Raw genomic sequence first — 11,307 nt, 5'->3', positions numbered from 1 at the left:
GAAGAAGGGAGGGGGGGAGGTTGGGGGGAAGGAGGGGGTTGTGGCTTATGTTATAAAGGAGGCCAAAAAAATAAATAGATTAGAGCATCTTTTGGGGGGAGGGAAATCAGTGGGTCTGAGTCTTGGAGAAAGCTGGGGGGGGGTGTTGGTGTTGTTTTGGTTTTTTGTTTTGTTTTGTGTGTGTGTGTGAGAGTGTGTGTGTGTTTTTTTTAAGAAGAAAAAAATAAAGGGAAGAAAATCCAGCAGAGAAAAGAAGAGAGAGAGGAATTCCAGCTGTGGAGGAATAGAGGAGAAGAAGACAGATAGAGGAGGAAGAACAGAGAAATACATTTCAACCAAGAAGGAGTTTTGATTTATTTTATTTTTATTTGTTTTAAGGGGAAAAAAATCTATAAGCAGGAAAAAGAAAGAAAGAAAAAGAAAAAAAGAAAAGAAAAAGCAACTGAGAAGGGTTATAAAAAGAGCAAATACCAAGAAGGGTGAACAAGAGAAGAAAGTCAAGGCAAGGAGGAGCCCAAAGCTGGCAGATCGGGAGGATTTGCAGGGGAGAAGGGGGGGGAAGATTGGAAATGCAGCTCTGGAGTTTGCTGCTGCCTCTTGCGCTTCTCTGTACAGCCCTAGCCAGTGGACCCGAATGTGGGATGGACGAGCGCTCCCGCAGGGCACGAAGGGACACCAGGCAGAGCCGCCAGCTCCTCCACACTGCCCCGGGCACCTGTGCCACCAGGTTAGCCCGAGGAAGGCGCTCCACTGCGGGGCTGGAGCCGGGGCACGGCCCCCGCAGGAGGCAACAGCGGGAGGTAAAGGACGCCGAGGAGTCCCTTACCCCGAGCAGGGCGCTCTATTTCAGTGGACAAGGTGATCAGCTGCGGCTGAAGGCAGATATTGAGCTGCCCCGAGATGCCTTCACTTTGCAAGTGTGGCTGAAAGCTGAAGGAGGACAGAGATCTCCGGCTGTCATTGCAGGTAGGTAGTTCGTGGTGCCTGTGGCTGCAGCATCCCTTTTACGTTGCGGGAGCCGGCAGAGCAGCCAGCTGTAGGCGTGCGTGTGTGTAGTGTCTGTGTGTGGACGTTGGACCGTGCGTGTGTGCCTTGCAACCTACAGACGGAGGGGAGTGCGTGTGTAAACACGCTCGCCTGCGCTTGTTATATATATATTTGGTGAAATAACCGGAGCTCGGCAAACTGTCTGAAAGTAGATGCTCACAGAAAAAGTTATGTAAACTTTTGCATAGGGAAATGGCAGTATCCTGGGTAGTTTCTTCATTTCTGTGTGTACGGATTAAGATGCAGATAGGAGAGAGAGCTTTTACAGTGGGTTTTTACCTAATTTTCAGGTTGGAAAACTGTAACTGGACCATTTGAAAGTAGCTTGTATGTATGTATGAAAAGAAATGTGTGTGTCTAGTGTGTGGCTGCAAAGAAATGCATATCTAAGGTCCCTATACGATTTCCTTACTTTTATTAGCTTTTGAGTGTACTTCACTGTTACCTTTTCAGATGCAATGTTCACATGTGGTTTCCAAAAAGCTATAAAGGAACTTTTGGCTATTGTGAAACCTCAAATGAATCAAATGAGTTTATAAAGTTCCCAACCCCTCGACACTCAGCTAGGGCTGGGACTAGCACTGCAGCTAGAGGATGTGTGGAGTATTTTTGTCTCTCCTTAGAAATGGCAAGTGTAACACAAATGATTGTAAGGTCAAATAGCCCTATAAAATCATTTAGTACTCAAAGCAGCTACCAGTCTAAGCTGTCTGAGCTGAACAATAATGCGGAATATTGCACTTTTCTTATTTAAATTTTATGAGCCCATCATCAATTTGGGTTCTTTTCCCCTGTGTTCACTCCCTCTCCCCCCCCTCCCACCACCTCCCGCCCTCTCCTCGCTTTAGTGATAAAGTGCAGCAAAGTTGTCGTGAAATCGGATACTTTTCGGAGGGTTACAAACCCTTATAAATGTCGCCACATCCATCTTTGCTCTGAAGGAAGTCATAGAAAATGGAAATGCCCTTAAAAAAAAAAAAAAAAAAAAAAAAAGAAAAATTAGCAATATTGGGGGGGGGGGGGAAGGAAGACATGTTTTACAGTTCTTCTGGCAAGGAGATTCCCTGAAAGTACAAACTTTCCATGTCCTAGGATGCCTTAAAGAGACAGGGAGGATTTCCCCTTTAACCGGAGTCACTTCCTACCAGAAGGCAGCGGATGCTTGTGCCGGTGGTACCGCGGCTGCTCCCGCCAGCCCCGCTCGCCTCTGCCCTTCGATTTTCTCCATCGCCACTGCCCCATCCCTGACCTGCCTGACTGTCCCCTTGCAAGAAAGTTGCTTGGTCCTAAGGAAAACAAAACCTAAGATGAACTCAGCAGTGTATTTCCTTAACTTTCCCCAATCCCATCTGCTCTGCTCACTTGTGGGGAGGGGGACACTGTGTGTGTGGCTGCCGGGGTGGGCAGGAGGTGCTGGACATGGGCTGGTCCCTTTTGCCTTTAGCAGGACAGGCAGTTGAGTCATTCCATGGGTGAAACAGGTTATTAGTTGTTTTATTTCCCCTGGCTTTCTCATACTCCACTCTTCTTGGTTCCCAATCTTAACTTAAGCCCCAGGGCTCAAAGTGCCTCCCTTTCAAGATAGGAAAGGCAGAATTTGGGTTCACACAGATCTCATCAGTGGCAAAACACAGTCAGTGTATTTTTTAATGTGTTTAATCCAACATCTAAGACCCCGTGTCTGTCTTTGGTGCAAGTATCTCTAATTCACACAATAGGGAACCTAAACAAACACACACAAAGATCATTTGTAGTAAAATACTTTAATTGGATGGGGGAGGTTGGGTTGTTGCCTGTATATAACACTTGACCCATTTTATGCATGGATATAATATTCCACTGTGAAAAATGAAAAGAAATGCCCCAGTTTAGCACTGTAGAGCTTGCAGCTCAGCTCCGGAGGACTTTGTGATTTTTATTTTATTTTTAAGCTCCCCCTCCCCCTCCTCGCACGCACTCTTGAAGAGGAGCCAGGTTTGGCTCTGTGTGTAAACACCTGGAAGGGGTCCAAGAGGAACTCACTCGGAGTATCCTCCGCACACCACAGCCTCCCAGACCTGCAGCAAGCTTAGGGAGAGATTATGCTTCCCTCAATGAGGAAATCAAGGGTTCTGGCTGCCAAAACTCTTGGCTTTCTCATTTTCACTGTTTGGGGATGTGACAGACTCAGGAGCCCTGTTCTGCTGTTGAAGTTGCATCTGTAGGACCCCACTGAAATCAAGAGCCCTTCTGGGTGTTGGGGGGGGGACAGGCACCAGGGATGGGGTCAAATTTACTGACAGTACCAGAAGTGAGTTTCTCCCCAACTTCTGTCCCAGTTGCAAAGTGGGAAACTGTGTGATTGTACAGATCTGAGGGAGAGCGCAGGAGGAAGACATCTCTCTTTTGGAGTCCTCCTTGTATCTTCATCTACTTTCTGCCCCCCCAGCTTCTGCCCGTGTTGACTGCCCCCTTCCATCCCTCCTTGCTGGCATGTAAGTAGTAGTCACTGCAGGTCATGTAGGAGCCGCATGTGTGCCTATAGGGGAGGCCTGTTGTGTCTGTTAAAAATCTCATGTAGGACCCAAGTTGTTATCAGCTTCTACGCCTGAGCCCTGATATAACAGAGCTCTTCTGCTAATCCAGGCTACAGGAGTTTCTGTTTCTGTCTGGAGCCAACTCTCCTTACGTCACCCTCTGCTGCAGTATTCAATTTGTTTTCATAAATGGCTAATTTTACAGCGCTGTTAAGTGGGTTCGTCATTGTGCCGGGCCATGCCCTGTCTCTGATGATAGGCAGTCCTTGGTGCCAGGCTCTGCCAATTTTCACGCTGGTTGGCAGTGATGTTATTGCTGCCCTGTTTGACTTCACTGATATCTGTTTTGGCATTTGTCAGGGGAAGCTGTTGGAAAAGTAGAAGTCTGACCCATTGATCTGTGTTACGCAAAAGCTCAGAAGCATTTTCAGAGCTGGGCTGTGCTTCTTTTGCACAGCTCCCGCGGTGCAGCTCTCCGGCAGAGCCAGCTCTCGGCTCCTGCGTTCTTGCCTCCTTCCCCGGGCCACACAGTTCTTGGACAAACACTCCTTGGATGCGCGTACCTACCACACAGCACAGTACATCCCTCTTACAAACACACACATGTGCACATGGTATTAATCATGCAAGTTTGTGCACTTTCCCCTGTAGAGTCTTTGAATGCATCTCCAGTTGTGAAGGAAGGAGTTAAGGTCCAGGCTCTAGTCAAGTTAGGTGAGACACATGCCATGCAAAATAAGACGCTTCAAAGCACTGTTGACCTTGCTTCTGTTGTAATCAAAGATATTTCAGTTCTTCCGTGGAAATGCAACTCCATCCTAAGAAACAGGATCCTCCCGAGTCCCTGTCAGTGTGTTTTCTGGTTATATGGTTCAGGAGCGGGATAGCTCATGTTTTCGTAGGAATGAGATGTTGACTCTTTACTGGCTGGGAGCTGAGAGGAATGGGATGAATGATCGGTAGCGGGAACCAGAGTAAGAAGGCGTGCCTGCTCTGAAGAGTGAAAGTTATTTGTGTTTTGTTTTGGTTTTTTTTCCCTTCCCGGTTTCATTCTCCTCTGTCTCTCTATTCCTCTGCCTGCCAACAGAGAGCATGATCCCAACTTAATAAAGCTTCATATGTAAGGGAGTGCCTATGTTTTCCCAACTTCAGTCCTTGATGAACATAAAACTGCAGCAGAATCCAAAGGGAAAGAAATGCCAAAATCAGCACAGTGGAGCTCACTTAAAGCCACAGCTCTTGTGTGTAAGAGACTGAGAAACATCTGTGTCGGGGTCCAATAAGTGGGCAATTATAAAGATACGTAATTGACACTGCATCTGTCTGTTCCCTCCACAGGGTTTAAGAATATATGTTTACTTTTGGGGGTTATTTTGGTTTCCTTCTGAAGTTTTGGAGCCTGGTATTGATTCAATACACTTGGGGTAGAATCAGTGAGGTGAGTCCTGTCCCCAGAGCTGATCCTTGCAGCATGTGTGTTGGGAGCTTGAGGATGTTTTCAAGAAGAGCTTGCTCAGAATTTCACTGGCATTAAAGTAATAGATAGATAATGCAGCATTTTCTTATCTTCAACAGCCTGTTGTTTTTTAATTGCATGCATTTCTTGGTTTGATCTATAACGAAGTAATAGAATGAAGGACTGTAGCACAAGTCAAACATAGAGCTTGTAGTTCTGTTGTTCAATTAGCACTGGCACGTGCCAGGTCCCAGGGTGATGGGCGTGACGGGCGGAGTGGCATAATGGCTGGACGAAGTGACAGGAGCTTGGACACCTGCCCAGATGCTCCTCCAGGGTGACAAGCCTCCAACACACCATTGCTGAAGGCTACAGGTAACTGTGGTTTTGGCTTCACTGAAGATGGGTTCAAATGATTAGCAACTTCATAACGATGGATCTGGATAAGGCTTGGCTAATAAGCCACTGAAAAAAGTACGGTATAGCTTGTCATTTACTAAATATTTACATTTGAACAGCACATTTCCTTCAGCCTGCAGAAGCTGGGACAACAGGCAGAAGTTGGAAAAGAAAAAGAAGTCTTCTTTCCATAAGATTTCCAACTTTAACTGATCTTATTCTTTTGACCAGCTACACACTGGAGTCAGAACAGCACAGTTAGAAGAAAGTTGGGTTTTTTTCGTCTTAAAATACTTACATGTAGGCTGCTCTAATTAATAAAAAGGTAATAAAAGAAAGAGGAAAATTTGACTCTGTGCATGAGGGATGGTAAATTTAGATTCCTAAATGATGTATGGCTGTCTCCTGTAGGCACGGAGATGTGTCCCAGGTTGAGCTCACTTCTCCAAGCTTCATTTCGGCCTGATTTATTTCAAGCCAGCCTGTTTCAGTTAGAAAAACTCGTGCAAGGCAAAAAGCAAGCTAAGGGGATGGTGTTTGGAGAGAGAACAGGAGCAGGGCTTTCCTCAGGGATTTGTGGAGACGTCTGGAGAAGCGCAGAGCAGAACTGCAGCAGGCAGGCCTCGGTGGTGAGGGCGAGAAGAAGCCCTTGGAGACCCTTCGCACGCTAAGTCATCACAGAAAGACAGATCTGGTCGGTGATTCAGATGCTTTAAAGTTATTGCATCAGGTTGAAGCTGCTCTCTGGGTCCCCACATCACCTCCCCACGTGGTGCCAGGGGAGCGTTGCAGATGTCCAAGGGGATCCTGAGGCCATGGCGATGCTGCGTGAGGTGGAGATGCCCACCATCAGCACCAGCCACATGTGGCATAGTGAGGGATGAGCTTTTCAGTCCCAAATCCCAGAGGTCAGACTGAGCACTGCAGTGGCTGGGAGGGGTGACACTAACCCTGACTCCCCACTAAGGTAGGTGCCTTTCATTTTTCTCACAAAGGATGGGACAATTCTCTGCTTTCAGCAGGCCCAGGAGTTTTCTGATGCTGCTGCACGAACTTCGTGTGATCGTCAGCCTTTGCCAAGGGCGGGAGAGATCCTTGGTTGGGTGCGTCCAACAGCAAAGAGCCGAGCCGCTGGCAGACACCTCCCTGGTGACTGGGGCCCGACCCTGGTTCAGCGCAGCCGGGACACGCCAGCTGGGTGGAGCAGGGATTTTTGGTGGAGAAATGCCTTCTTTGGAGTCCAGGTCTGACTCCGTCAGGACATAGGTGCCAAACTCCACAGGTCTGTCGCAAGAGAGGTGCAGCCATGACGCTTGCCCGAGCAGCTTTAACACAGAAATACTGCAGGACCAGTGGGGTTTAGGTGCTCTCAAGACCATGGGATTAACTGAACGCTTTCACCTTGGATTTTCATTGCTCATGCTGGCCTGAGCCAGAAAAAAGAGCCAAAATATAGTGGCTTTTTTCAAAAAGACATATTGAAAAAACAAAAATAAACCCTTCCATGACTGGGGTCAGCTGAAATGTTCCCGTATAATAGTTTTGCTTCCAATTTTAGCCGTTGTTTTTTCAACTCCCCTTTTCTTTTCTCTGATAGAAAATATAGGAGCAGAAGCAGAGAAGGGACCACCTGGGTTGGCAAATTCAGTCCCCTGCAGCGTCAGGGATATAACAGCAGATAATTAGTCCAAACATTCACAGAATATCCACTTTGTAGGTTCTGATATAGCACAGGACACAGAAAATTTCCCAGTGCTCTACTATAAACCAAAGATCTTTAGCTAAGACCAAGAGTCACCACTATAACGTAAGACAGGAAAAGAGAAGGACAGATTGACAACATCTTAAGTACCTAAAATCCAAAGCATTGGTTTAGAAAAGTGTTAAGTATGAGAAAGAAAAACATTTGCTGGTAAAAGATATCAGCTTTCTTATTTTCAGAAAGCTAAAAAAGAATCAGGTGTTTTGACAGTTATGAAACTTCTATTGAAATTTTAAGTTAGAATATTTGCCAGAACTGATCCTTTCCCACAGATAGACTGTTTTGATTAATTTCCCTTTTTCCTGAGAAAAATATTTTATCAAATATTTCCCACCCTTTTCTGGTCTTAGCCTGTGTGGCAGTTCCTACATCCCGTCATAGTGAGAATGAACGCGTTCACTTTACTACATTTTTACTTCTTCCAATCTTGTATTCCAGATTATTCTGAAAATGTTTGTTTGAGAAAAACCCTGTACATTTTTCTCTGAACTATATGAGCTAGTCTAATATCATCTTTCTTCTTCATTTAACCTTCTCTCTCCATACTACTAAATTTTTCATCTAATACTGCCTTTACGTGATCCCTATATATTACTCTTCGTATTTCAAATATGCAAAATCTATTGAACTTTTCTCTTTCCTAGGTTCTGGACATTTACTTCATGCATTGTTCTGGGCACAGAACAATTGGCTGTGCTGTCCTTTTTGTTTGTTTATTTTCCAAAAAAATGGGACTTCTAAATATGAAGGTGTACTTTTCTTCTGACATACTTACATCGCTCCATGGGTATTTCCCTACCTTGGGGTAGATGACATCTGGATATGATTCTTAGTTTTATTTCAGCTTTCTGTGGAGAAGAAACGCTTGGTTGTTCTGTTAATTTCTGCTTGTCCCTACATTTCTCTCCATTTTCTCTGGTGTGAGCATGCATGCACACACACACACAATTTCCAAAGCACCTTTGATTTTTTTCCCAGATCAATAGAGCATTTAAACTCCAATGATCAAGGAAGAGCAGCTTGTTTATTTCCCCACATATTCTGACACAAGTGGCAGATCTTGTAAACTGCTTTGATTTGATGTTAGTGCCTATTATAAAGTTTACTCTCCCCAGAGCCATCCATGAAGTCAAAGTACTCTTACTCTGAACATAAGCAGAGCAGAACTGAAAAAGGTGAGTTAAAAAGAGAACAATGTATTATCCCAGACTTTTGCTTTCTGTGATCCTTGTTCATAGTGAACAGAACAATTTCCTTAGTTTACAACTGTTCAACATCCATAAGGTTGCCAGCACCAAGTGAAGGTGCAGTATGTATCACAGTTACAACTGTGAACAAATATAAATATAAGTCAGATAATCCCTTGATGAGAATGGGGCTGGATTAATGTTGTTACATTTATGCAGGCAGCATGGATTTGATACCAAACCTGTTCAAGATCGTGAAAAAATACCGTTAGCCTTGTCTGACTCTGGCATAGGCTCTGATTTCAGAGAGTCTTCTGCATCCCTCCTCTACAGCCTGGACCCTTCCATGGTCCTTGTTAACATCCTTTATTTTGCTGTCCTTTCTTGCTTTGGACACAAGAAAAGAAAAATTGTGAAGCCCTAACGTCAGAGAAGTTGGCCAAGGGCAATGGACATGTTTATTTTTGTTGGTTTTGCCATACTCCAAATTCTACTTTGGCCTCTGTCTCTTTCAACCTTCCTCTTCTTTTTTGGGGGGTTAGTTTGTTGTTTTTTTTCTAGTGTTAAAGAGAGCTTTTATTCAAAACACGCCGTACAGTTTTCTGTTTTGCTGGGTGATGTAAGTGTGTAACTTTCCCGTCCAATCTCTCCACCCTCTCTTATCACCATCATAGTCTCAGTTCTTTCTCTACTATCTGGTGTCCTTGATTCCCCCGCCTTTCCCTTCTTCCTGCTCCGCACAGTTGCTTGTTTCCTCCTTCCTAGCAAGCGTGTGCCGTGGGTAACCCTACACTCTCCATCGTTTTCATCTTCTTTTGCCGCAGGAGGGTGGTATCCCCTCCTTTCAGACCAAGGGTGGCCACCCGCTTGGTGGCTTCAGCCAACTCGTGTTGGAAACGCTGTGGGAACAGAGGGTAAGCAGGCTGTGTGTTTGTGTGCTTAGGCATATGCTCATGCATATTTCCAGGAATTATCGATATTGTTCTGTTTAATATCCATCCTAGCAGTACACAAACAAGGAGCGAGCAGTTGTTCTCACAAAGAGGGAGTGAGGGTGAAGTGAAACTGAGAAGCATCTGGAACGGGCCTGGTGAAGCAGCATCTGTGAGACATGATACCAGCTCATGAAAGCAAAACATTTCTGTGTTAGAGAAGAAAACCACTCTGTTCTTTGCTGATCCACTCCTGGGGTCTGGTAGGCTTTCCTTGAGTCTTTCCTTTGAGTGATACTTAGGGCTGTTTTATCTCTTCTCCTTCCTCCCCTCTGCTGTGTTTTTCCTCCTTTTCCTTATCTAATTTATTGTCTCTTTATTTGCTTTAAATCACTTTCCCATATGGATTTCTCTCCTCTGACCCATCCTCCCCTCTCTCATCTGATTCCCAGGAGTCTTCTGTCGTCATGGAATTGGGAGAAGAGCAGCCCTGTTCCTGACACCGAGCATCAGCTGCAGGCTCCTTTCCTCCTTCGTCTTCTCCCTTGCCTATTCTCTGCTGTTAGTGTTGGAGGCATATTCACAAAGATCATCCACTGGATTGAGGAAAGAGATCTTATCACCATTATTTGTTTTATTTAAGACAAGGAAAGAAATGGAAAGGAGAGGCCTTCATGTTTACCAGTGTTACTTAGTTTTGAATGTAGGTTGTTTTGTTTTTTTTTTTTTTCTCGTATACTAATGTTATCCTAGTGCTGTTATTTTCCTTTATCATTGCAGTAGGATAGTGGTTTTGTAGTCCTGATAAATGCCTCAAAACATCCTGCTGATGGCGGTGATAAGATTCTCAGATGTGAGATAACATTGACCTTAAAGTCAGGGAAACTGAGGAACAGAGGGATGCTCTCTTTTGTCCAAGATGTGGTGGTGTGTTGGTGACAGAGCTAGAAACAGAGCCCAGCAGGCTTGGCCTTTTGTTAAACTCTTTTTTTAAGGGTGATGACAGTTATTCCTCAGCCTAGGTGGTTCTTCATGTGAAGTCAGCACACCCCAATTCTTGTAGGATATTTCTTTGTAGCTGCTGATGGTTCTTCGCTGGGTAATTGCTGTACTGAGCTAATGGTGATGATGAAGTCTCTTACCTGGGGTCACACTGCTGAAAGCACTGGCAGCATGGGGAATGGGTGAAGAAGGCAGTTGGCATTTGTGACATGAGCTCTTTGGAGGTGGCAGAAAATCAGATGTTCTGGAATTAATATCTCTGAACCAGACATGCTGGTGATGTTTGAATCAGCATGGATCATTGTATTTCTCAAATGGAACAGCATATGCAGCCCATAATGATAGAGAAAAGCAAATATCACCGAAGCCCCTTAGTTCAGAGTACTCTTATTTAAATCGGAATACTTTGATATTTTTGATACATCTGCACATTGATTAATATATTGACTTGCCGAAACAGCTTGTAAAATATGTAAGTCGTAACTGCTTACCTTCCTAGGAAATGCTGAAAATCTGCCTCTGGATATCTCAGATTATTAATTAAGGGTAAAAGCAACTCATTTACCCTATAGTTAAATATGGACCAGGTGAGAGATTGCAGCAGGGGCTTTGCACACAGCGTGTTAGTGCCGCTGACTGTTTTGGAGAGGGATCATCATCTAGTGCACGCTCTCATGGCTAATTGACCGGTGTTTCTGTCAGGAGCATCAACAGGGAGGCTGTACATCATACAATCCACACGATTTTGTTCTGAATTCAGCAGCATCTGTGTTTGTAAAGTCGGAGGTGCTAAGGTTGAAATCTGGAGCTTGCATTACTACTGTCTTACATTGCATCTGTCTTGCGGATAAACAGAGCAGTCTCTCTGAGGTCAAAACAGCACCTTTCACCAGTGATAATTTAATGAGAATTATTTTCAGCATAAACTAGACAAGAATTGGAAGCCTCCTGTGATCATGAATGGAGATGTTCAGAGGGAAAAGGAATACTGGGAGAAAAAGCAAAT

The 11,307-nt window shown here is 44.7% G+C and overlaps 1 protein-coding gene across 1 annotated transcript in view; it reads left to right on the top strand.

Annotated features, from left to right (window-relative positions):
• Positions 1–294: 294 nt before the first annotated feature.
• PAPPA (pappalysin 1) overlaps positions 295–11,307 on the top strand; it is a 181,902-nt gene continuing 170,889 nt past the window's right edge. Inside the window, exon 1 of the mRNA XM_026860379.1 lies at positions 295–966. Coding sequence (XP_026716180.1) covers positions 570–966 — 397 coding nt within the window. The 5' untranslated portion in view covers positions 295–569. The remainder of the gene's footprint in view (positions 967–11,307) is intronic.

Source organism: Athene cunicularia (assembly GCF_003259725.1).
Source record: "Athene cunicularia isolate RWA chromosome 17 unlocalized genomic scaffold, athCun1 chr17_part1, whole genome shotgun sequence".
NCBI classification, from domain to species: Eukaryota; Metazoa; Chordata; class Aves; order Strigiformes; family Strigidae; genus Athene; species Athene cunicularia.
The sequence above is the reverse complement of the archived record's forward strand: the minus strand, read 5'-3'. Positions and strand labels throughout refer to the sequence as shown.